General features: G+C 34.8%; 2 protein-coding genes across 3 annotated transcripts in view; one reads left to right on the top strand and one right to left on the bottom strand.

The window, feature by feature from the left end:
* Window positions 1-4,894: 4,894 nt before the first annotated feature.
* The window catches only part of LOC144976838 (tyrosyl-DNA phosphodiesterase 2-like), a 64,940-nt gene continuing 41,921 nt past the window's right edge, over window positions 4,895-27,913 (bottom strand). For both annotated transcript variants that reach the window (XM_078921341.1, XM_078921342.1), the window contains exons 4-8: window positions 15,161-15,280; window positions 12,575-12,698; window positions 12,066-12,176; window positions 7,518-7,688; window positions 4,895-5,627 (exon numbers count right to left, since the gene is read on the bottom strand). In XM_078921341.1, coding sequence (XP_078777467.1) covers window positions 5,319-5,627; window positions 7,518-7,688; window positions 12,066-12,176; window positions 12,575-12,698; window positions 15,161-15,280 — 835 coding nt within the window. In that variant the 3' untranslated portion in view covers window positions 4,895-5,318. The remainder of the gene's footprint in view (window positions 5,628-7,517; window positions 7,689-12,065; window positions 12,177-12,574; window positions 12,699-15,160; window positions 15,281-27,913) is intronic.
* LOC144976841 (BPTI/Kunitz domain-containing protein-like) lies at window positions 20,280-26,081 on the top strand. Its single transcript, XM_078921347.1, has 2 exons — window positions 20,280-20,437; window positions 25,652-26,081. Exons 1-2 carry the CDS (start codon window positions 20,374-20,376, stop codon window positions 25,975-25,977), a joined length of 390 nt encoding a protein of 129 aa, XP_078777473.1. The 5' UTR covers window positions 20,280-20,373; the 3' UTR covers window positions 25,978-26,081.

The following is a 27,913-nucleotide window of genomic DNA, read 5'->3' on the forward strand; positions in this document are numbered from 1 at the left end:
CGCAATACACATTTATATTTTCTCCTGACATTACTCGTGTCTGATTGTTTACACTTGTTTGGAGTGATGCATTTGCAGTTTCTTTTGGATATCCCACGATTTTGTAACATTTGTCTGCTGTGTGGCCTTTCATTCCACAATATTGACATTTAATTATAGGTTTGTTGGTTTTCTTATACTCAGTATTATTGTCAGTGCTATTTCTTGTTTTGTTTTGATAGGGTCGGCTATGGTCTCTATTGAACTGTTTGTTCCATGGTTTGTTACTATGATCATCCTGTTTCACTTGCGTGTTCCGAGTGATTGATCGGCTCGTTCTATTTGAGTACTGAACTTTAGGTGTACCTGGACTCTGAGCAGCGGCAGCGTAGTATGGTTCCTTCAATGTTCTGCTAAGGGGTGTCAATGGATGTGCGCTGTTAAAGTTTTCTGCGTAGATTTTTAATTTGTCCAAGTTTTCTGGCTTTCTCTCTTTAAAGAATGCGACTAAATCTGGGTTGCAAGCTTGATAGATTCGATTCTTCAGCGTGAGATAGTAAAGGCCTGCAAAGTCGTCTTGTTTTACGTTTGCCAACTCAAGCCACCGATTTAGAAATTGAGTAATTCGGTTCACGAATGTATTAAAGTCTTCTCCACTTTCCGGTTTTGCAGTGTGAAACCTTTCCTGGTAACCATCTTCCGTTAATCTAAATCTTTTTAGTAGAGCGTCTTTAATTTTACCATAATCATCTGCATCTTCAGTTGTTAAGGTATAGAAAACTTTTAGCGGTTCTCCGGATAAGCAGTTAATCAAGGCTGTGGCCCATTTGCTTTCTGGCCAACGATAACCTTTAGCCTGAACTTCGAATCGGTGTAAGAAGGATTCTAGACAGTCTGAGCGTTCATCGTATGTTGGCATGCGTGGAAGTTTCACGAAAAATTCATCACTATTATTATGTTTTCTTTCATGACCGGTTTTTGTTTTTTCAATTTCCAGCATCATTTGGGTCCTTTTGGTTTCTTCTTCTGCTAAAGCTATTTGTCTTTTTAGTTCCCTTTCTTGGACTCTTTCTTCTCGTTCTTCTCTACGTATTCTTTCTTCATTTTCTTCTCTACGAATTCTTTCTTCATGTTCTTTTTCTTCTTTTACTTTCTCTTCGCACCATGAAAATATTCTTTCCTGGGGTATTTCTAAGTCCTTTGCGAGACTTAAGTATCTTTTATATGCTTCTATGTTGCAATAAATTAGTTACGATATTTTATATATATTATATTGACAGGATACTGTTACTGACTGTTTTATTTATTTACACTTACTGGAATGAACTGTTCTATTTTAAGAAATCTCTCTCTCTCTCTCTCTTATTTCAACTTATTATGTATGTTGAATTTGATGCTTTTTATCGTTATATCTTATAAAGCAATGTGTCAATACAATGCGGAGTTATTATGACTTGTGTCAATAACAATGTGTCAATCGCGTGTACTCTAAACTATGTTACTACGAAAAATGTATCACCAATGTGTGTGACTCGTCGTTAGTTTGTGTACAATTATTCGCAATGACGCTAATATACTAGAGTGTGATAACAATAATAGGATGCCAAAATAATCCCAAGTTATCTATCACTAAATATAACACGACGGCTAGTAGACTCCTTTTATTATTATTTAGTTTTTAAAGACTCACTTTTCAGAACATAATATATAAGTGGTTTACGGTAACAGTAATATGCCAAAAATGTATTTAAAACAAATCACTATGCAAAACAAATCAAGATATCTATAGTTACTATGTGATACCCAACTCATTTAAAAGAGAATAATGAAGGATATATCTACCAACTCAGTTCGTGGCTGGGACCTCTCTCTTGTTCAATGGTTGTTCAACAATTGTAATTAGGCATTGAAGAGTGTTTAACAGTGATGTCTGAAATACAAAACAATAAAATATCGTAAGATTTACAATAGTTACAAAATGTGTTCACAACACTGAGTGATTGGATGATAGGTGAATGAATCGTTATGGAATGTAAACATATTGAAAACAATTCATGAATGAGGCAAACAACAAAATGAAATGAGTGATATAATAACAAAGTGGACAAGGAATGAATGAATGAATGAAAAACTGAGTGAATAGATGAATGAATGAATGGATAATGTATGAATGAAAGAATGAAGGGAGGAATAAATGTATGAATGATTGGATAAATGAGTGAATAAACGAATGAATGGATGAATGAATGAATGAATGAATAAATGAATGAACAATGAATGAATGAATAATTTATAAATGAATAAATGAATGAAGGAATGAATCAATAAAATGCTATTCAATTTGAATGAAAGAATGAATGGATAAATTGCTATTCCATTTAAATGAAGAAATGAAAAAGAAAAAAAATTAATCCTGTAAATAGGGAGTTCAATTAAAATATGATCAAGTGGGGCAATTAAGAGTTTTACAATTTAAACTTTAAAGTTAGATGAAATAGATATAAGTAACTAAATAAATTCAATTCTTTATATGTGTCCCCTCCAAAATGTCATGGTCTCAAGTGAGTAAAGAGCTACTCGACTATGCATAAAGATATATGTAGAATGAGGCCCCAGAATTTACTAGTTACTATAAATGAAAAACAATTAACGATTTGTTTACAATGAAATAAAAATAATGATGAAATTTAATTAAAAGAGATAAACAGTGATCGTGGCAGTTACAAATAGAGATATGAATATTTTACGTAACTTATGATAATATCTCAGGTTCGTAAGTTTACGTTTCCAGGCAGTTGATGGGCTTGGATGATCTATTCCTCTGATAACGGGATTGGACTCGTAAAATTCCACTTCCAGGCAATTGGTAAGAGGTTATAGTGTAGTACAGCGGGCTTGGGTTTGATCCTTGAAGATTATACAATCAAAGTTAAAAGCTCCGGCGTCTTAATGGTGTAGATATAATATCTACAAAGTCCAAAAAGATAAAAATCTTCCAGTATATATATAGGAATAGAGCGACTGGCCGTCCGGCATAGATTGTGGAGAGAAAGTGAGTGTCGAATGTTAGACCTATCAGCTTTTATAATAAGTGGCTACGTGACAGAATGTAGAACGAAAAGTATTCACTAATTAGAAATTAATTCGAGGGAAGGCTATAAAAGGAAAGACGATCTAATATTAGAAGGTAAAGTTTATCTAAGCCTACCGAAATATAACTGGAGTGAGATGAATTCAGTTCTTAATAAAATAAAATTTAATAAGATAATTGTGAACAACCTTTACTGTGACACTCTTCAATAAAACATACAAATTCACTGCAAGTTGGATATTTCCAGCCATAAACTCCATTTTCAGCATCTTAATCATTCCGACATAATACCGTTTTGAGGCGAGGGGTCACATTTGTATTGGAACCCTGTTTTTTAAAACGAAACATTGCTCTTGAATAAAGCCTTCATACATTGGGATTTTTTCTTTTAATTAAAGGAAAAAAGCGTCCCCTCACTCAGGTATTATAATCGGTCATTTGACGTTTGGGAATCTCTATCTCACCATCCGCTCTATTGCTAAAATTAAAAATAATATTATTGATAATGATAAATTTAGTGAAGACTTATCAATCAACTGAGGGTCAACTCTCAGTTGATTGATAAGTCTTCACTAAATTTATCATTATCAATAATATTATTTTTAATTTTAGCAATAGAGCGGATGGTGAGATAGAGATTCCCAAACATCAAATGACCGATTATAATACCTGAGTGAGGGGACGCTTTTTTCCTTTAATTAAAAGAAAAAATCCCAATGTATGAAGGCTTTATTCAAGAGCAATGTTTCGTTTTTTAAAAACAGGGTTCCAATACAAATTTAAGGATGCATCACGACAATACTGCTATCATCTGATTCAAAAATTTAGCTGAATATTTTGATGCCTAATATGGTATACTTTTTATTTATATTTTGCTCAAATATTGGATTCGAAGAACACAAGGTGAAAAATGAAAAATGCAACGATTAAGAATGAAAAAAACAAAACAGACTAGGTAATTTTAAATAGTAATTGAATGTGCCTTACTTTACAGTCAATACTATGACACGAGAATGATGTGGTGGAGCATTGTCAAGCATAAAAATTGTTTCTGGGTGGTCCGCATTGAAAGGAATCAAATTCGGTATCCCTACTGAATCTAGCCTTTCGGATGATGGGTGTCTTTTGTTCCTTTATTATCCCACCCCACACATAATCACACTCCCATATCCCCAGTTTGCAACTTTTTTGATCATTGAGGAGTGGTAGCTTTGCACATTTTTCATGTAGAAAAAAGTACCTTTCTTCTTTGAATCAACATAAAATGACAGTTCATCACTAAACAACACATTTGTACAATGTTGGTAATTATATCGAAGATGCTCCCTAGCCCACCGAAAGTGTTCGATTCTGTTTCGTGGCCTGATGGCAGGCATACAGGCTCTGATCCCTAATTCATACAATCTCCTAGTAACAGTACTTCTGCTAACATCTTAATCACTTGACATCCTCGATGAGGTATGAAACGGGCCGCTCGTGGATGTTAACTATTTCACGGTCAATCTCGTCAGACATTTCCAAGGATGATCTGATCTAGGCCTATCCTTGACAATACTATCTTGATAGTAATGTTTCATTATCAAATAGAGAGTTTTTTCGTGAACAATTAAACAGTGTAGCTACATTTTAAGGCCAACTTGAAGATGTCCAATAGCTCTCTCTCGCTCCTCAATTGTCAATTTTTTGCATCATTTGTCAATGGATCACAAAGTGTATTTGAAATGAAATACTATATATATATATATATATATATATATATATATATATATATATATATATATATATATATATATATATATATAAGACAAAGCAAGTGAGCTCCTGCCCACCATGGAAGGTCAAAAGACCCCACCCAGCAAGACCATTTTGATTAACAGAAAAACAATGTAAACATTTAGAATCCTCATTACACGGACACAACTTATTTAAATCCACTTCAAGGGTGAGGATAGGGGATGTACAGTGAAACATGCGTTTGTAGACACGCATTCGAGAAATTCACGGGTTCAACAAATAATGCCAGAATTCCCAAACTATTTCCTTCATTTTCTTAGCACATTTTTCATGGCATCCACGTTACTTTTCAATTTCTTCAATGACTAAAGGAATATCAATTAAACTCAAATTTAATTTCTAGCCATAAGTTCACCTGGATATAATACTGTATTGAAGCGATGGGTTACAAATGAATATAAACAAAACATTAATTTGTTTTGTATTTTTTTTTTTCTTTTGGAATGCAGACACTTTAACCATTCAAATGGAAATGAGACAAAATGCCCCAATGATCGCTGGGAAACCGACGGCAGGAAGAGAGGCGTTGAATCCCAACTAGTTCAAAGTAGACAGGCTTCAATCTGACCTTGACCTTGTCATTGTTGTTTTCCTTAGGGTGGGCGACGAAAATTCTGTCAAAGCGGCAACGAGGCTGGAATTTTAAATGGAGCTGTTTGTTGTCATTAATCGAGAGATCCCAAGTGAATTTAGCTTCTGGTCTTTTTCCTGTACTTTCCCAAACATCGTATATCCCATGAGGCTTCGAAGATATCCCTGTCAACTATAAGAAACAAAAAGAAAGGAATTAACATCAAAAGGAAAATGCACAGGGGGATCCACATTAAGTTGACACTCTTAAGATCAACGTCTGCATTTTGGGATTATTTTAAACTCTGTGTGCGTTTCACCAAATCAATCTAGTATTACACCATGGTGAATGAGTTGTTGGAATTTATGCCCATTACATCGTTATGCTGAAGAAGTTTTGTTCTGTAATTAAAGGTATAAAAAAAGTAGTCCTTCCGAGCCATTAGGCCCATGGATCCACAGTTTATCCCAATAGCAATTGCTCGCTACCCTTTGGATGGAGTACTAGTCTATAGCAAAGGACTGCTGGGTGGACAGGGCGTCAGAAAAAAAAATCTCCACTTCACTCAGAATCGATCTCGGTCCTTTTGCATGTGAAGTGAGTGCTCTACCAACTGAGCTATTAGGACCCGGAGTCAAAAGTATTATAGGGATTAATTCTAAAATTGAAGTTCACTTAATATTCCTTTTCAAAGAATGAATGAAGTTTTTTATTCAGCAGTGAATTCAGATAATACCAGATATTGCCATTATAGAAAGGAATATTCACTAACCTGCCCCACAACATAACTTCATAAAGTTCACGGAATAGATAGAATGAGCTTAGAGTCTGGTGTACCGGAGTTATAGCGCTATATAAGTTTTCAGCATTATTTCAGCATTAATGTATTAAATTCACTATAAAAAATTACTATAGATATAGTCGTCAATTGTTATATACTGTCTTTTTGCTTAGTTCTAAAACATGGTGGTATAAGGAAATCTTATTTTTCACAACATTTTGCAATCACTTCTGCTCCAAGAACAAAGGAGGAGGATGGGAGTTTATATCTGTGATGTTAATGGCAATTTGTCAAAAAGGAGGAAAATGTATCGGTCCATCAGGCAAACTCAAGCCAAAATGCAAAAAACTACATATACAAAATGATAGTTACAAACTGTTATATAGTATACACTTCTTTTGTAAGAATTTAATGAATTGTCCTTTCCCGAAAATAATTTTAAAGGCTCACAATATTAATTATACCACTATCTACATCAAGAGATGATAAATTGTTGGCCCAAAGCTAGGAAGTATTTGTTTTTAACTTTACAAAGCTTACTACAATACCTTTGTCAGAGAGAGAGAGAGGGGAGAGAGAGAGAGAGAGAGAGAGAGAGAGAGAGAGAGAGAGAGAGAGAGAGAGAGAGAGAGGAGAGAGAGAGAAGAGAGAGAGAGACGAGAGAGAGAGAGAAGAGGAGAGAGGAGAGAGAGAGAGAAGAGAGAGGAGAGAGAGAGAGAGAGAGAGAGAGAGAGAGAGAGAGAGAGAGAGAGAGAGAGAGAGAGAGGGAGGGGGGGGGGGGGAGGAGAGATTTATGGATTGATTTTCTTTTTTTTTTTTTTTGGGCCCAATCCCCAACCCAACATCTATTCACTGGTCTTGTGTCACTTTTGACATTTGGTGTCACAATGTCTGGGCTGACGTCATAAAAATGCGAGTGTCACCAAAATTCATGCAAATGAGCACAGGTGTCAAAATTTGATACAAGACATGATGGTGATTTTTCCATCCATCTACCGTGGAGCCACCTGAGCACTTTTCATAGAATAATGTGTGACACTGCAAAAACAGCGGAACATTTACAAAAAAAAATCCAAAATTCCCAGAATTCCGCAGATCCATGGAAGATTATCATCACTGTTATATGAAGGAGAAGAGACGCCCTCGCTGCCGGATGCTTGCCTAGTTATCGTGTTGAGTTTACTCCATCCGCGAATTGTGGTGGGGACAGAGAGTAATTCTATAGACTGGAAGACGAAAAGAGAGATTTGAATTTTGAATGGTGCTGTGTGGGAATATTTGTTTGTCACAATGAACTATACCTCTTTATCTCTCAGATTGAGGTCTCCTCCAAATATTGTAGTCATGACCTCACGGCTTTTCTCCATCTCATTGAACGCAATTCTCAGCTGTCTCTGCCTTTCCTCTCTGTATTCAGCAGTACTTTCTAGGTGAGAAGTCATTAGTGTGACTGGAATTGACTTGATACGACACTGAGGGAAAAGACAAAAAATATTAACTTGAGCATTATCAGGGATTTAATGCAACATTTTGAACCTGGCAAAGTGTACTTGGCCAAGACATTTTACACACATTACCCCATTTGACAGAGGTTTGAAAAAGTACCTAGCTTAAGGCAGTACAGATGTTATAAGTGTGTAAAAATAAAAAAGTCTTAAATAACAATTTTAATGAGTTATAATATAAAAGCACCATGAGACTTCGATGGAATGCCCTTAATAAATGTACTACCATGATGTTTCCCTCCCAGCTAGGGTATCAGGCCAGGGCCAGGACAAAACCAAGAAATCTCATCCAAAGCAAAGACAGAAAGCATGTTGGAAAATATATGGGGACAAAGACACATAAGTCCTCCCATGCCCACTATGGGAGGTCAACCACCCCACTCAGAAGCAGGCACTTCGATCATGGATTATGTCAGTAGGATGACCTTAAAACCTGGAAATTGAACTCAATGTTTATTTTTTAAAATTTGAGCGGAACCAATGCAATATATCAAAATAAGACTGTGTGCACGATATTCACAGGTCTGACCACCGAATAAAGATATGGACCAAATTTTTGTTTTTGTTCTTAAGGCTTTTACGGCGCTTGCAAACACATTAAGGTCAGTAAAAAGGAAGAAAAAGAGGTCGTAAACAGTTCTAGAATTACAATTAAGGCACCCAAGAAAAGAGAAAGGAGAATTGGTTCAAATAGAAAAACTATAGATTCAAAGAACATACAAGTACTTAGTTGAGATCCTAAAAGTTCATCCAGAACAAGCACAGTTTCCCACTAAGAGAAATACACTAAAATGTTTCAAATCTTTATAATATGTAACAAAGATAATACAGCTGCATAACAGAGAGACGATTTACAAGGAATACAATATACCTCAAAACTAACTATACATTTACTTCCTCTCAGCAGTTATCCGCAGGTAAGACCAAACCAAGTAATTCATTCCAAGACAAAGACAGAAAGAAGTTGGAAAACAGATTAGGGGATAGAAGACACAGTAGTGCCTCCTGACCACATAGGGAGGTCAACCACCCCACCCAGGAGCAGGCATTTTGATCATGGATAATGCCACTAGAATGACCTTATAACCCGGAAATTGAACTTAATGTCTGTATTTAAAACATTGAGCGGAACCAATGGAACTCTTAAAAAGATGTGTGCAAATTGGGCGGTCTGACCACCGAATAAAAATATGGACCAGATTTAATAGCGTGGTAAGGACAAAACTTATTGAAGTTTGGTTTGAGAGTATTTCCATGAAAATGATAAACAATAACAAAATTCAAGTTATCGCACTTGTAAATGACAATGTTGCTGCTTGAAGATCTAAGAAATAGATTTCAAAATCTGAACAAGTGTATATGAAAGGTGCCAGACAACGCAAGAAAGAAAAATAGAAAAAAAATGCATTCCAAAAAGTCAGTCTAACTCGACTGGGGTTCGAACCACAGACCTTCTGATTATCGGCCAGACGTGCTACCATTACACCAGTACCTGCTCCCTTGTTTCTTAATTTGAAGAAATAAATTTCAATAGGAAACGAAATCGAAGCTTCAATTTAATTGACAAATACAAATAATGTGGATGTTTCGGGTTTCCCCTTTGTCAACAAAATATGATGAATGAAAAACTAGAGAAGTCTTTATTATTTCATACTACATGTTTTAAAATAAGATAAGATAAGATAACATAAGATAAGATAAGATATTCTTTATTGATCCTGAATGGAAATTATCATAAAGATTTAACACATACATCGTTTATAATGCACCGATTTATCACACTGTCATGACTAATTGATAAGCTATTTAAACAAAAAAAGCATCAACTATAATAAAATATCCATAAAATATACACAGGTACAAGCAAAAATATAAAATAGGACATTAAGTAGAATCAAGTTATAATAATGGATTGTTGTAAATAGTAATTTTGATAATAGATTGGAAAATTGACATAGCAAAACAGGTAGATAAAAAGTAAAATAATGCATGCATTTAATGAATAAATATGATATAAATATGTCATTAAGATCTGTAAAAAACCAGTGCTGCAACCCTGGCCATTGAAAATGTGTACAATGTAGATCAAAAATGAGTAAGATTTTGAAAAAAAATGAGTTCAATTCTTCAAAGAGTATAATCAGCACTAATTTAGATGATGGACAATTAGACCATACTAACAATATCATAATTAATGAATAGACTTACTCTTTATAGACGATATAAATAGTATCGACTTCCAGGATCCACTTATAAATCTGATATGACCCACTCAGATAATACTATACTGAACTCCTTATATATGAACATTCAGGTCAACAAACAGATTAAAGTGGTTAAGTACACTATAAGAGTGTATGATTGTTAAAATGCTTTTAAAAATAAAAATTTAATATTAAGTACACTCGTCAGAATACGCATTTTTAAAGTAAGGTTGGTACCACTGAGTATGTATAGGTAAATAGTTTTTAGAGGAATAAGTATCTTCAAATTTCATGTAATAAAGTATACTTAAAGTCGTATTCAGATGTAAAAATGAATAAAATATTCATTGTCTTTTGTTTATGTGTCAAAAATCATCTGTTATCTCCTTTTACTTGTAAAGGTGGACTCGATTTTGAATTTTTAATATTACATAAGTAAATCTTGAAAATCTTAAATTTTTCTTTTATAACTTATAAACGATTTCTTCTCTTCTATTCTCTAATCTTTTTCTATTCGAGTATCATTATTATTATTATGAGATGAAATGATGATGATGATGATGATATATTGATGATGATATGATTATGATGATATTATTATTATTATCATTATTATTATTATTATTATTATTATTATTATTATTATTATTATTATTATTATTATTATTATTATTATTATTTTTATTATTATTATCATCATTACTATCAGTATTATTATCATCATTATTACCACTATTTTAATTACTTTTTTCGCCTATTACAAGAGCTGTAACCTAACAATAATTGCCTATTTGGACAATAACGATTATTTATTATTATTATTATTATTATTATATTATTATTATTATTATAATTATATTATTATTATATTATTATTATATTATATTATTAATTATTTATTATTTTATTATATTATTATTATTATTATTATTATCATTATTATTAATTTTGCGTTTTTAATCACCGTTCATTCCTGTGACTATTTTGATATTATTCCAGACACGTTTCATGTCATTACCTTTCAGTTTCCTCTCAATATTTTCTTTGTATATTTGTTTCCTCTCTCGGATGGCTTTATTTAATTTTCTTTGAACATTTCTCCTTTCCGCTCGGCCACCAGTCATGAATGCGTTTTTTCTTCTTCTCATTTAACAACTCTTTTATCGCTCTTGTCACCCAAGGTTTGCTATTTCCAAATGATTTTATACTTGACTTGAGCTTTTGAGCTTTTATATAGCACAATCTCCACTAAACATGCTCAAAGCGCATTACAATGGGTTCCTGACCAACAGCAACATGTAACATGCAGAACGAGACATGACGCCAGTTAGCCCATCTTACATTTTTTTTCAGACGAAGACAACGTTGTCAACGGCCAGGTACTCATTTTACACCCGAGTACGGTGAGAGAATTTGAGTAAACAGTCTTTTCCAAGGACTCAACTACGCGCTGGGCAGGCTCAAACCCAGGACATTCCGATCCAAAAGCAAGTGTCATACCACAGACCACATACACGAAGATCACAGTATATCCAGGTTAAATATAGAAATACAAAAGAGCGATGTGCAACACATCCTCGCCGCATGAACAGTGCTGACTATATTGTTAACAAACTGGAAACCCGAAATGTCATCATACTTTCAAATAAGAACATGTAGATTTATGAGAAAAAATGCATGTGTAGTTTCTTCATATGGAAGAAAACAATTGGCTGGACCTGATTGGTCATTTCGTTTTAAAAATATTTTTTAAATATCACATTAATTCACTGAATCCTTGAGATTTTTTCTAATTTTCAAAACTGGAAAAATGTATTAAAAATAAGCATGTGCGTAGATAGTTTTATTCAACTACCATTAACATGTAAAAAAAAAAACACAAAAAAAACACTAGCTTTGATTCTACGCATACGCCTATAATTTGTCTCAGAAAAATGTAATACTTAGGCATGGGGTAAAAGTAACCCGGGATAACTACGGATATAGTCGGTGTTAGTGTTGAGTGAGTTAACCTTGAAATATTACAAGATTGATTCTGGGACCAAAATGTCACATTATTTCAGAGCTAAACTTATTGTATCTTATACTCTGTAAGTGTGTGAGTTGATTTAAAAAAAAAAACAACAAAAAACACGATTACCTGTACGACAAGTAAATTTCTTTCCATTTTAGTCCTTGGAAAATCAACCAGCTTGACATTATCCGTAACAACACAATCTTTACGAACCAACATGGCTGTGAAATAAGCACCCTGTGAGGGTATAATATATCAATCATTAATAGTTTAAATTTCCAGTCATTATTATTTTGGTTCTAATTCCAGAGGGGTATAGACATGTGCTGTTTGAAAAAAAGTTTCTTTAAAATAATGATGACATTCGTTTAATCTAACACATGCAGAAATGTTTCTTACTTCATAGTTTGAAAGTAAACTATTTGATTGCTGAATAGGATGAGGTTGATGATAATAATAATAATAATAATAATAATAATAATAATAATAATAATAATAATAATAATAATAATAATAATGACGATGATGATGATGATGATGATGATGATGATGATAATGTTGATGACGATGATTATGATAATAAATTCCTATCACATAAACATACACATATTGCAAACATAAACCAGGCAACATACTAATGGCAACAGGGCAGGGTTATCATAGCCCATGTAGAAAGTGTACTTGGTGGTGAGCGAAGACTTCAGAATGACGAGGGATCTCTGCACAACCTCTTGTAGGAAAATCACTTCAGGGTTCTCTCTGTGGATGAAGAGAGGAATATGATCGATGTGAATCATTTACCAAACGCGGTCTGCTGAATCAAAGCCACAAGACTGTTTTTGTTTGTTTTTAAGAGTTTTACGGCGCTTGCAACACATTAAGGTCTTATTAGCGCCAGTAAAAAGGAAGAAAATGGGATAGCAATAAGTTCTAAAATTACAATTAAAGCGCCCAAGAAAAGGTAAGACAAAGGGGAATTGGTTCACATAGGGAACAGATGTAGATTCAAAGAGCACACTATCAAAGTACTTAGTTTGAGATCACTTAAAAGTCTCATCCAGTCACAAGCACAGGTCCCTACTAAGAATAATACACTCAAATGTTTACAAATCATATATAATATGTAAATAAAAACTTAATAATGTGCATAACTACAGAGAGATGATTTACAAGACAAAAAAATTCATCTCCCAAAACTCTATACATTTGAATCAATTTGTTTCCCTCCCAGCTAGGGTATCAGGCCAGGGCCAGGACAAAACCAAGAAATCTCATCCCAAGACAAAGACAGAAAGCATGTTGGAAAACATATATGGGGATAGAAGACACAGTAAGTGCCTCCCTGCCCACTATGGGAGGTGAACCCCACCCAGCAGGCCAATAAAAGCCACAAGGCTCATCAGCAGGAGTTTATTCCCATTTCTATAGCCTTAAAGGACCGTAGCCAATTGCACGTTATCCTTTGGACAGGTAGAATGCCAGTCGCAAAGTACTTTCTACCAGATCTAGCATATCTAGCAACCCAATCACTCGATTGCACCCTGGATTGATAAAGGTCCACATAGGTGCCCATAAATCTGAGTTATCACCCCCCCCCCCAGCACATACACACCTTACCCCTTACGAAACTGAAACTGTTGGAGGCTGTGGACTGTTCAAAGTGTTGAACATAAGTGAATATATCAGAAAAAGGAAAACAAAACAAAACTGCATACCAAAGAAGACTAATAATTTTGCAAGAAAGGAAAACAACGGCAGTTTTGAAATCATTCGAAACATAAGGAAATTCAAGACATGCATTGATGTACACATTTTTGGATAAAAAATTTAAAGGACGACGTGTTTGATGATAAAACGGTGTTATTTCTGGTCTACTGATCTTAAGGAGATATATCCGATTCATGGTTTCAGGGAATTAGAATTTACTTAATTATTTATGGGATACATTGATATTTGACCAATTTTGAGACGGAGTCTTATGCACCTAAGACGCGATTACATTTCTATTATAATATGTAGACGATAGGCTTACACTCATTTAGGATTAGACAATTCCAACATAACGAGAGGAGTCTTTACGTTTATCTATTGTTTGGTGATCTTGTTTTCGCCACGGCAAGTGCGCTTCATCGGTGGGGTCTTTCTACCTGTCCAATATGTACCCGCTGTGGGCAAGAACCTGAGACGGCAAAGCATCTAGTCGAACGGTGTGTTGTGACGATGCTACCCGGCGGGTTCGCGACGGTGCACGAATGCGGACCGGATTTTTGCTGATTGGGTCGATCGTCATAACATAGTAGTGTGAGAACCATAAGAGGCTGCTGCCATCAATATAGATACGCTTACCTATCAACAACACATGAAATCACGTACTTAGGTTTTTACTCTGTACGCCTATGTGGTCTAGTGGAATGACACTCGCTTTCGGATCGGAAGGTTCTGGGTTCGAGCCTCGCTCTGCGCATAGTTGAGTCCTTGGAAAACGCTCTTAAATCACATTCCCTCATCGTACTCAGGTGTAAAATGAGTACCTGGCCGTTAACAGCATTATCTGTGTCCGAAAAAAAAATTGCCTAACAGGCGTCATGTTATATCTAGTTCTACATGTTAAGTGTTGCTGTTGGCTAGGGACCCTCTGTAAAGCGCTTTGAGCACGTTTAGTGGATATTGCGCTATATAAAAGGTCCTTTTTTAAAACTCTGAATTCGTCACCATCACCGTTAAACCTAAACGTAGAGAAGCACAGGTCATCTATGATCAATAGCAACAATAAGTAGGTACCGCATTGTTAACAGAGAATTAGAGAAAATCATTAGGGCTTGAATCGTGGTTTGTACTGGCTATGACTATGGTAAAATGTTGGGAATTAAATAAGACCCATCGTCTCCAAACTGTATTAAGTCGGGATGATTAAGATGCTGAAAATGGAATTTGTAGCCAGAAATACCAGACTTAATTGAGTTTATTTTCTTTATAGAGGGGAAGGAATATCATATTTTACTGTGTTAAATACCAACGTTGCATATTTATGACCGGTTTAACTATAAATAGACTTATTAGCATCTGGTCTATCCCGACTTAATACCATTTTGAGACGAGGGGTCACAAATGTGCTCAAAGCGATTTCCAGTGGATCTCGAAACCCGGCAAAACTAAAACATATTATAAGGCGAGAGACATGGTAAAAATGTGGCATCACTTTCTGTACATTGAGGACTCACTGTTTCAAAATGCTGCAGACACCCTCGGTTCTCGACTGGAGGTTATCAGGATCCAGTCCATCAATATTCCATGAGAGGATTCGTATCTGTCCCTCCTTCTCAGGCTGCAGGATTGGGGGCCTGGGAAATAAAAAAAATAATAATAATAATAATATTAATAATAGTAATAATAATAATAATAATAATAATAATAATAATAATAATAATAATAATAATAATAATAATGATGATGATAATGATAATAATAATAATAATAATAATAATAATAATAATAATAATAATAATAATATATAATACTATTGCTACTACTACTACTACTACTACTACTACTACTACTACTACTACTACTACTACTACTACTACTACTACTAATAATATATATAATAATAATAATACTACTCTACTACTACTACTACTATCTAACTACTACTACTACTACTACTACTACTACTACTACTAATAATAATAATAATAATAATAATAATGATGATGATGATGATGATGATGATGATGATGATGATGATGACGACGACGACGACGACGATGATGATGATGATGATGATGCTACTACTACTACTACTACTACTACTACTACTACTACTAATAATAATAATAATAATAAAACATGACACTTGTATATCGCATTTTCAGAGTTATATCATGCTCATCGCGTTTTACATTGTTATTTAAAATACATTTCTTGTGTACAGCCCGTACACAAAACCACATGAAAGCATACGCATACACAGACACCCGTATAAAGTAAGAGACATCAGCCCCACACACGCACACAAACACACACACAAACACACACACACACACACACACGCGCGCGCGCATATTCATACATACTTGAATATTTACACATATTATAGTCTTATAAACATATCTAAAATCGATGAATATGAATATAAACACACACACACACACACAAATATTCATGCCGCTTTGCACGATCGTGTACCAAGGTCATTGAAGTTGTAAGTGTAATTCATGTACATACTCCAAGCACGCTGTATGTATGAAATAATAAAAATGATGCTGCTTGAAGGTCGATGGAAAATTAATAACGATCTGTTATGAAATGTAAGATTCAATTGATATTGAACGAAGACAGGTAATTTGCGGCGCTGCACTGCGGCTTACGCCTGGGTTATTCCAGTATTCCCTGAAGAAAAATTTCCCCTATGGAATGAATAAGTGAATTTTATTTTATTTTATAATATGAACGTTTCGGGTTTCCCATTGATCAACGAAACAGGATGAACGAAAGAAAGAAATACTAAAGACAATAATGTGAGAAATGTGAGAATGGCGTACTTTCTCATTCGTCTTTAGTGTTTATTTCTTTCATCGTGTTTTGTTGATCAAGGGGAAAACCGAAACGGCCACGTTATCGTCTTCGTTCAATAAATTATAATTTTTCAGATGATACCAAAATTAGCTTTTTACATCTTTTGATGGTCGAAGTATTAATGGTTGAATGACCCGGTTTTAAAAAGAGTAATTATCTCGGCGCTTGATGCAACAATTATATTTTTTCTGCCACGAATACGAAGTCTTCTTTGTACATTTACTAAAAACAATTAAACGAGAAATGTTATCTTTTGACCCACTACACGCATATACAAATATAATATTATGTATGTTGAAATAACCTTGAATAATAATTACATTTGCGCCATGCAACTTGTCGAAATATTTCCTGGCCAAATTGACAGTGTTTTGGTCAAGCCAAGATGTCATTCTGTTACTGATTGATCCTTGTTTTTGTTTTTAAGGGTTTTACGGCGTTTGCAACACATTTAGGTCATATCAGCGCCAGTAAAAAGAAAGAAAATTGGATAGTAAAAAGAGTCTAGAATTACAAGGACTTGAGGAAAAAGTAAGACAAAAGGGAATTGGTTCAAATAGGGAACAGATGTAGATTCCAAGAGCACAACATCAATGTATTTAGTTTGAGAATACTTAAAAGTCTCACCCAGACACCAGCACAGGATCAAACTAGAACAATGCGCTTACATTATACATTAAAAACAACAAATATAACAATACATAACAGAGAGATGATTTACAAGGAAATAAAATATCATCTCCCAATATTATAAAAACTAATAATAACTATGCATTTGACTGTTTCCCTCCCAGCCAGGGCCAAGGCAAAACTTTGTAATCTCATTCCAAGACAAAGATAGAAAGCAAATTGGAAAACAGATATAATATGGGGATAGAAGACACAGTAAGTGCCACCCTGCCCACTATGGGAGGCCAGGAACCCCACCCGGCTGGTTGATCCTAACTGGACTCGTCTTTTTCACAAAGATTTCGCACCCAAGTCTTATTTGTTTTTCTTTTCTTTTATTTCAAAATCCGAAACAGTGACCGTCGCCTGGAATTGTGATTTATTTATTTATTTGTTTTGAGTGTCAATCAACGCGGAGCCTTCGTTAACTTATTGATGGAACAAAATTGACGCCACTCAGCTCGTTGTTATTGTTTTTTGCCATCCACGTTTATGAGTAATGCTCACTGAACTGTATTAACCCGACTATAAACGTTCATGGATACACACAGTTTTGTGTGTTGGTCCGTTATACTTCGGATGGCAATGTTATGAGCTTCTTAGCCAAGCGCATACTATCTATAGGGACGTGCAATATCACCAAAATGCCATGCAATGATAGTCTTTTGGATGTAATGGTAGCCAAAAGAGGCCTGGTTAAACGAGATCTCCTTTGTCTCTATATTACCTTGCAGGTGCTTTTGAATGCAAAGGCAAAGTCTATAGATAGTATGCGCTTAGCTAAGAGGCTCATAACATTGCCATCCGGAAGTATAACGGACCAACACACAAAACTGTGTGTATCCATGAACGTTTATAGTTGGGTTAATACAGTTCAGTGAGCATTACTCATAAACGCGGATGGCAAAAAACAATAACAAAGACCTGAGTGACGTCATCTCGAACTATCTATAGATAGAATGCGCTTGGCCAAGGAGTTCACAACATTGCCATCCGGAAGTATAACGGACCAACACACAAACTCTATGTAACCATGAACTTTTATAGTCTGGTTCATACAGTATAGTGAGAACAACTCACAAACGCGGATGGCAAAAACAATAACAAAGGCCTGAGTGACGTCATCTGCATACTATCTATATTACAGGTAATGAAGATGACATTTTCTGCTCTTGTAATTGTTTTGCTTTGGACTGCCAATTAGGTGATTAGTTCTCACCACATTCTATCAACTGAGACTATAACCGTTTAAGGTTACACACTTATGTCTATAGATAGTATGCACTTGGCTAAGAAGTTCACAACATTGCCATCCGGGAGTGTAATTGGCAACACACAAAACTGTGTGTAACCATGATCGTTTATAGTCTAGTTAATACAGTTTAGTGAGTATTACTCATAAACGCGGCAAAAAACAATAACAAAGACCTGAGTGACGTCACTTCGAACTATCTAATGGTTCCATTGGTTTGGCGGGCAGAACTGGTGAGCATTTTACTTATACGTATACCATCAATAACATTTCTGACTCTGATAACGCAATCTCTTTCTATTTTTGGCACAGGAGTTCCCCAAAAGTGCCACAAGCGCCGCAAAACAACTTTTTAAACACACGAGCATGAAAGGCTTAATTTACTTCGTCATTTGTTTTGGGTTTTTTTTTTCTCCCAGTGTTTAACGACTATGTGAATTACACCGATGTTTCTGTCTTATCTGAGAGAAAAAGGTCAACAGTCGTTGCAAGATTTAGTTTTAAACAAGAAAAAATGCACACAAAAAAAAAAGAAAAGAAAAAACAAAACAAAAACAAAAACAAAAACACACCAAATAATTAAGCTAAGATAACATAGCCGATTTAAAAATTAATTTTAGCGTTTTATTTACTTCTCGCGATACGTGCCGTGAACTGTATCGAATAAATTCACGTACAGCTTATTTGAATAGGATGAACCGCAGTCATACACTGACAGTGACCACAAAAAACAAACAAACAAACAAAAAACAAATACCCCCCCCCAAAAAAAACAAAAACAAAACAAAAACAATACCAAAAAAAAAACCCAACAAAAAACAAAAAAAAAAAACAAAAAACAACAAAACAACGAAGCAATACAAAACAAACAAAAAATACAACCAACAAACAAAAAATACAACCCACAAAAATACAACCCCCCCCCCCCCCAAAAAAAAAAAAAAATAAAAAACTAAACAAAAAAAAAACCCCACAAGGCAAACGTACAAAACTAAAAGCAAACTAAAAACAAAACAATACCAAATAAAAAAAAACAAAGGAAAAAACAACAAAAAAAACAAAAAAAAAAAAAAATCAAAAACAAAACAACGAAAACAAAATCACGTCACAATTCAAGGCGACGAGGACCGAAAGATAGTGAATTGTAAGTTGTATTCAATCGTATATACAACATATGGGGGCAGCGTGGCTCAGCGGTACGGTCTTTGCTTCATACCCGAAAGGTACCGAGTTCGATCACTCGCCGCTGCGCGGTGTGGCCTTGAGCAAGTCACCTCACCCTAGCTCAATTTGAGGCGCTGCGCTGACGCCTGGGCTAGTCCAGTCTTCCATTGGAATAGACCCTAGAGACAAATTTCCCCTATGGGATGAATAAAGGGAAATATGTTTTTATTTTTACTTTTAACAATGGGATCATATTTTTTTTTCCACGAGGACTATTAACAATAATTCTCTTTTCACTTTCTTTTGATGATCGTCGCTTTGTAATGTGACGAAGAAAGTCTCAGGCTATATAATATATAAGTTAAGAAGACTACGGATGGACGCTTTGTAACGTGAACACACACACATACACACAAACAACAAAAAAACCCAAAACAAAACGGAAAAACAATAATATTAAAAATAAACAAACAAAAAAAAAACAAACCCCAAACAAACAACCCCCCCCCCCCGAAAAAAAAAAAAAAAAAAAAAAAAAAAAAAAAAAAACAACAACAAAAAAAACAAAATCTTCAGATTATGGCATCTGAAACGTCAAACTGGAAACCCGGATTCAGTTTAAATGTTATTTTTTTTTTCTTTTTTTCTTTTCCACACCGAGTGATTAACCAGCTTACTTACTATAATATGTTCTTGTCCCACCAGCACCGTATCGAGATTCATTATTTCTACTGCACCTCAAGTTACTAACACTTTCCTACAGAAGACGTCAAGATGAAGACTTTGTGCAGCCTGGTAGCCCTTGTTGTCCTGGTGAACTGTGTTCAGTCTCAGAAAAGTTAGTGTCTTTACAATACTTAGCTATAGATAGAACGAAGTTGACGTCACTCAGGTCTTTGTTATTGTTTTCTACCATCCGCGTTTAAGAGGAATTCTCACTAAATTGTATTAACCAGACTATAAACTTAAACGATCATGATTACACACAGTTTTGTGTGCTGGCCAGTTATACTTCCGGATGGCAATGTTGTGAACTTCTTAGCCAAGAGCATACTATCTATAGATAGAACGAAGTTGACGTCACTTAGGTCTTTGTTATTGCCTTTTGCCATTCATGTTTATGAGTAATTATCACATAAACGTTCAAGACTACACATAGATTTATGTGTTGGTCCATTATATTTCCGGATGGCAATGTTGTGAGTTTCTTAGACAAGCGCACAGCAACAAAAGTCCATTTCAAAATTCATGATTACACTCTTTGACTTGTGATCCCTGAAACCGTCCGATAAATTTCGTTGTAATACTATTCAACAGTCGTAACGTCACTTCCTTCCTAATGACGCATGGTAACTTAGTCACACTGGCTCTAAACTATCGGAACAATGGCGGACGCCCGTATGAAATATTTCTCTGGCGAGCATAAAAGCGTATCCAGAGGGAAAAAAACCCCATAAATTTGATCATGTTTTGACTTTTGCACATTCTGATCACAAGGCATAATATGACAAGTTATAGCCAGCATGAAGAATAAAAAGTACCGATTTTCTTTGTTTAGAACCACGATGGCCGCCGTTGTTGGGCGACGTGACATCAGACTATTGAATCCAATTTGACATGGTGGCTTAGATTGCACTAGATTGACCTCACTACAGCCCGGTCCAAGTCCCGTGCATGCGGAAGGAATGTCGCATATTCCTCCAAAAATACGAAATGGGGTGCCGTGATTTATTATTATTAATTTTTTTGTTCTATTTTTCACTATTTTAAGAGACGTTACGAATTTTGAATAACATACAGTACAGTCATACAGATAGTGATAGATCAAAAAATTCTCTCGCAATGCCAATATTCCTTTGATCTTTCGGCGTTTTAAATAAAAATGACCCAATTTTAAAATATGTATTGTAATAGTGTTGATTCTCTTTCCCATGGTGAAAAAAAAGCGTGACAAAGCGTAGCCATCGTTATGTTATAGCCTGACACTGAAATCCAAAAGGACTGGCAGTTTGACGTCATTATTTGGTTTTTGCAATGGCTAGTGAGTTGTCGTTAGTAGAGCTCATGGAAACAAGTCATTTCATTGGTTGAACTATTGAATACAACTCACGATTTGTTTTCTTTTGTGGCAAAAGACTGGCATTTTGACGTCATTTTTTGGTCAGTATCAGACCATAACTTTACGAAGGCTACGGACAGTGTCATTCAGTGGCGGAGCTTTCCATACAACGAATAATAGTAATCGTCCTTTCCACAACACGTGATCGTAATCATAACAGCATTCACTGTGTATAATATTGTTAACAAAAACCCTCCAAAAGTTCACTCATCCTAGACCCTTCGTTTTTTTTTATATACCGTAAAAATTTAAAAATTCCAAAGTATGGTACTGTAAACAATGAAAAAAAAATCGGCTTAATTAATGTCACTAACAATTCTAGTGTTCGAGCCAATACGCCTCAACAGTCGTGACGTCACTTCCCCCGTAATGACGCATCGTAACTTAGTAACTGGCTCTAAACTATCGGGGCCATGACGGACGCCCTTATGAAATATTTATCCGACGAGCATAAAAGTGTATCCAGAGGAGAAAAAAAACCCAGTATAAATCTGATCGCGTTTTGACTTTTATACATTCTGATCACAAGACATATGAAAAGTTCTAGCCAGCATGAAGAATAAAAAGTACCGATTTTCTTTGTTTAGAACCACGATGGTCGCCGTTGCTGTGCGACGTGACATCAGATTATTGAATTCAATTACCATTGAAATCCGTCAGGATGGATCCACCTCAACGGACTACAAGTGGCGCATTCTTTGCAGCGGATCGGAGGGTCCTGAGTTCGAGCTTCGCTCGGCGCATAGCTGAGTCCTTGGAAAATGCTCTTTACTCACATTCTTTCATCTTGTTTACAGTTTTGGTCATGAGTGGGAGAATATTTCAAATCATCTATGAATGGAAGGCCGGACAAGAATGAGAGTCCTACTCATATATTTATTATTATTACTATTATTATTATTATTATTATTATTATTATTATTATTATTATTATTATTATTATTATTATTACTATCATCATCCTCATTATTATTATATTATTATTATTATTATTATTATTATTATTATTATTATTATTATTATTATTATTATTATTATTATCATTATTATTATGACCATTCTTCTTCTTCTTCTTCTTCTTCTTGTTCTTCTTCTTCTTCCTCTTCCTATTATTATTATTATTATTATAATTTATTATTATTACTATTATTATTATTATTATTATTATTATTATTATTATTATTATTATTATTATTATTATTATTATTATTATTATTATTATTTATTATTATTATTATCAATAATAATAATAATAATAATAATAATAATAATAATAATAATAATAATAATGATAACAACAACAACAACAACAATAATAACAAGAACAACAAGGCATTTCTAAAGCGCATAATCATGACGATATCATGCCATGCGCGCTTGCAAAGTCTCTTACTTAAACCGACTTTCACTGAAATCTATTTTTATCAGGTGTGGTGTGGTTCCAGGTGGGAAAAAATTATACTACTAGTAAGTAGAACGGAAATTTCCCAATCATTTAAACCAACTGAATCAGTCAGGTTAAGTACACACATATACCTTCCTTAGTCCCAAGTTCGTGAGTTTTTACCAAGTTGGAGGCCATCAAATAGGACGAGTTTTCTGGCCAAATTTCTAAGGTACGGCAGTAATCTGGTTAACTCACTCAATCCTAGAGATTGTTGCTACTTTTGAAAATTGGAAAAATGTATCTCAAATGGCATGCGCATACATAGTTTTATTCAACTACCATCATTAACATGTAAAAAGAAACAACATTAGCTTTGATACTACGCCAATAAATTGTTTCAGAAAAATGTAACAAATAGGCATGGGGTAAAAGCAACTTGGGTAAACTATGGATATAGTCGGTGTTAGGGTTGAGTGAGTTAAAGTTAAAATCAGTAGAGCAATAAAACTTAGGTCTCCCCAGTTCACGAAATGACATTCACTCTTATTGATAGAGCAAAATGGGACAGGCAAAAAGGTTTTGAAAGCACATGAGAAATAGTAAGACAAAGGGGAAGGGCTGAAATAGGGAACAGATGTAGATTCCAAGAGCACGCCATCGTTGACTTAGTTGATTGAGATTATATAAAAGTCTGGATACACTGGTCCCAACTGAGAGGACTGCACTCACATGTTTACAAACCATATTTAAAAAAAACAAAACAACAAATACATTTGACAGTACATACCAGAGTGATGATTTACTAGGGAAAACAAATTATCATCTCCTTAAACTATAATTATACATTCGACTGTTTCCCTCCCAGTCAAGGACTCCGCCAGGGCTAGGACAAAACTAAGTAATCCCATTCCAAGACAAAGATAGAAAGCGACTCGGAAAGCACATTAAAGGGGATGGAAGTCACAGCGTTAGGGAGCGTTCACATATTACGTCATCAAAAATTAGCCCTTTTTAGCCCCCCCCCCCCTCCCCAAGTCATCACTTGTCATCATTGACCTGACCCCCCCCCCCCTCCCCCAACAGATGATGACGTCATCTAATTTAATAAAAACTTAAAGATAACTTTAATTTCACAATATTTATTATTCATGGTTTCAAACCATAAACATTGATTATCAACGTTTGATAAAACACATTCAGACATTTTATTAATTTCAGAAACTGTTGATAATTTATGTTTTACGATACAATGGGGACATAAAATTTAAATTTGCAAAGATAAAATCTAACAAACATTATTTAAATTAGGCTACTTGGTGCAGGTGCTATTAAAAAATTTCAGAAAGTGTAATTTAAAATAGTATAGGAGGCAAATTATTTTATAGCATATTAGTCTTTTAGTGGAATGAATTTCTGTTTCAATTTCCAAACATAAAATTAATTGATTCAAAAATGTTTCTGCCTTGGACCTCTGGCAATGTACTCTAAATAGTATCATCAATTTCATCTTCATCGTCATCACTTTCTCCCATTTGCTGTTCTTCTTGTATGCCGCATTTTCGTGAATGGTCTTTCATTGCTGTGATCGAGGAGTGATACAATGAACATTTAGGGCAAGTTCGCCTTTTGAGAAGTGATACCCCTTTCCCATCTTGTTTCTTGAGAGATGGGAAATACTCATCATAGCAATTTATCTTTAGCTGTTTTGAAAGGAACAAACTTTGAAATAGGCTTCCAAATCTTCCATTATTGCCTATCTCCAAACCATCATCACATGAAGCAAGTGGTACAGGTGGTGGCAGAAAACGCTCTGGAAAAAAAGATGAATAGTTAGTACGCCAAGGTTTGCAGCATGAGTTGTCACTGCATTTCACTATTTGCAGCAGATATTGGGATTGACGAATGTGTTTTATCTTCCAATCATCTGTTTCTTGAAATTGAAGTTTGGGTCTTGGATTTTCAGGTGGAGGGATGAATTTTCCAACTACTGGGTATCCATCTATTATCGACTCGGACCAAATATTGGCTAATATTTTTCCAGCAGCTTCAAAGTTCCTTTTTTCCAGATCAACATCAACAGTTTTTTTTCACCTTTTTGCTAATTTATTTGGAATGCCATTTTTGAAGCTCTTGCATTTAATATAATAGGCCTAATTTGCCTATGTTTTGATGATATCATCTTGGGTCTGACCCCCCCCCTCCCCCATGTCAACACATGTCAACATTTGGTAGACCCCCCCTACCCCCCTAGCTGATGACGTAATATGTGAACGCTCCCTTACTTCCTGCCCCACAGTGATAGAGCAAATTAATATCACTCGCATTTCATAATTAATTTAGACAAAGACAGAAAGCGTCCCGGAAAGCAGATTAAAGGGGAAAGAAGACTTCCTGTCCCACCGTGATAGAGCAAATTAATATCACTAGCATTTCATAATTAAATTTAGACTCGAATTTAACTTTCTGCGTGGTGTATATTATGTTGACATAATACCGTTTTGAGGCGGCAGATCACATTTCTTTAAACTTAAATCTGATTCTTGCAGGTGAAGCATGTTCGCAACCCAAGGTAGCTGGCAATTGCAGAGGTTATTTTCGTCGCTTCTACTTCAACACGGCCACGAGGACATGCGAGCGTTTCGTGTATGGTGGGTGCAACGGAAACGACAACAGGTTCGAAAGCCCAATTCAATGTGAAAAGGCGTGCAAATGTTTCTTTAAACAAGACGCAGGCATGTGTGAAGCATCTATGCCCAAATTCTACTATGACCAGGACTCAAAATCCTGTAAACAGTTCAATTATGGTGGATGTGGCGGCAACGGAAACAGGTTCGAGTCCAAACGAGACTGTCAAGATGAGTGTGTTCATTAATGATATATATAATATATAAATATATATTATGATATCTCCTGATGGCATTGCTACAAATATATAAATTTTGGCAAATGAACGCTAACTGTTTATTCAAAAATGAACGTTCTTGTTTTACAATTCATTCCTGAACATCTTCACCTCAAGCTAACAACATCATCAACAACAACAACAACAACAACAAATATAAATATATAATAATAATAATAATAAATAATAATAATAATAATAATAATAATAATAATAATAATAATAATAATAATAATAATAATAATAAAATAACAATAAGATGAATAATAATAATAATAATAATAATAATAATAATAATAATAATAATAATAATAATAATAATAATAATAATAATAATAATAATAATAATAATACACATTTATACAGTGCTCATTCTCGTGTAAAACACAAGCTCTGGGCACTTTACAATATAAATGATCAATTTTGAGTGAAAAAATGCAAGACATGCAATGAATTCAGAGCCAAATCAAGGATTCATAGTTTCAATAAAAGCAAATGCAGTAAAGATGTGTCTTGAGATTCTTTTTAAAGGCAGGTAAAGACTTACACTCCCTCCGACCACGTGGTAGTTCATTCCAAATCTTGGGGCTGAAACAAATTTTGTTCTTGATCTTTTTTCCGAAATTTTCGTTTGGTCATTACATGATCTTAAAGTGTAATTTTCAAATTTACACATGACCACATGATCTGTGAGATATGCCGGTGCTATACCAGTCAAACATTTGACTTATAAACAAGACACGGTGCTTTGTAATATGTGCGCTTTTTAATGGGCAACCCGTGGAGAGAGGCCAACAAAGGAGTTGCATGATCAAACTTTCGTTTGCCAAAAACTAATCTTCCTGCACTGTTTTGCAGTAGTTGTACTTGTTTTTTTTTTGCCCGAGGCAAGTTGACAAGCAGGGAGTTACAATAATTTAGTTTCGAGAAAATGAGGGAGACAACCAATGTTTTACATGATCCAATTGCAATATACTGACGGATCGAACTGATTTTCTTCAATTGAAAGTATAAAGATTTACAGACAGCAGAAATGTGAGCTGGCATTCTCATTTCTGAATCAAAATAGACACCTAAATTTTTCACAATTTTTGAAACTTTAATCTTTTCACCCCCAATCAAGCCTCAAGACCATCATTCACCTTCAAATGCCCTCTATTTCCCACAATCATCACTTCTGTTTTTGACTCATTCATTTTCAACTTGTTTGTTTCCATTCACTCTTTTACATCCGCCACACATTCTTCCACACGTTTCACAATATTTTCGAGATTTTTAGTTTTATCAGTAGCATAAAGTTGCGTATCATCTGCATAGAGATGATGGCGCAGCCTATGACCAGTGATGACATTGGATAATGGAGAAGTATACAAAACAAAAAGAATTGGACCCAAAAACAGAGCCTTGGGGAACACCAAAAGACAAATTATGTTGACGAGAAAGTTTATCTAAAATCATAACCTGTTGCTTTCTGCCATCTAAATAAGATTCAAACCACTGCAAGACAGTCCCAGACAAGCCAAAAGTTATATTAAGTCGTTTAATGAGAATGCATTGATCAATAGTATCAAAATAAGCCGCCTAAAGGTCTAACAATGTCAGAAGAGAAGCAGAACCTTTATCTAAAACATCAAGCAAATCACTCGCAACACAGCTCTGAAAGCTGACTGAAATTTTTCCCATAGATTGTTTTCTTGGAGATGTGAAAGGAGTCTGAGTACAACTTTTTCAAGGATTTTAGAAAGAAATGGCAGATTTGAGACGGGACGGTAGTTACTAAGGTCATTTACATCGAGGTTTTGCTTTTATATGAGAGGCTTTACAACTGCATGTTTATAGATATCTGGGACTTGTCCTGAGATAAGTGACTGATTTATAATATGAGTTATGCAAGGTAACAATTCAG

Source organism: Berghia stephanieae, chromosome 7, assembly GCF_034508935.2.
Source record: "Berghia stephanieae isolate SIO BIC M18660-M18661 chromosome 7, UCSD_Bste_1.3, whole genome shotgun sequence".
Classification (NCBI taxonomy): Eukaryota; Metazoa; Mollusca; class Gastropoda; order Nudibranchia; family Aeolidiidae; genus Berghia; species Berghia stephanieae.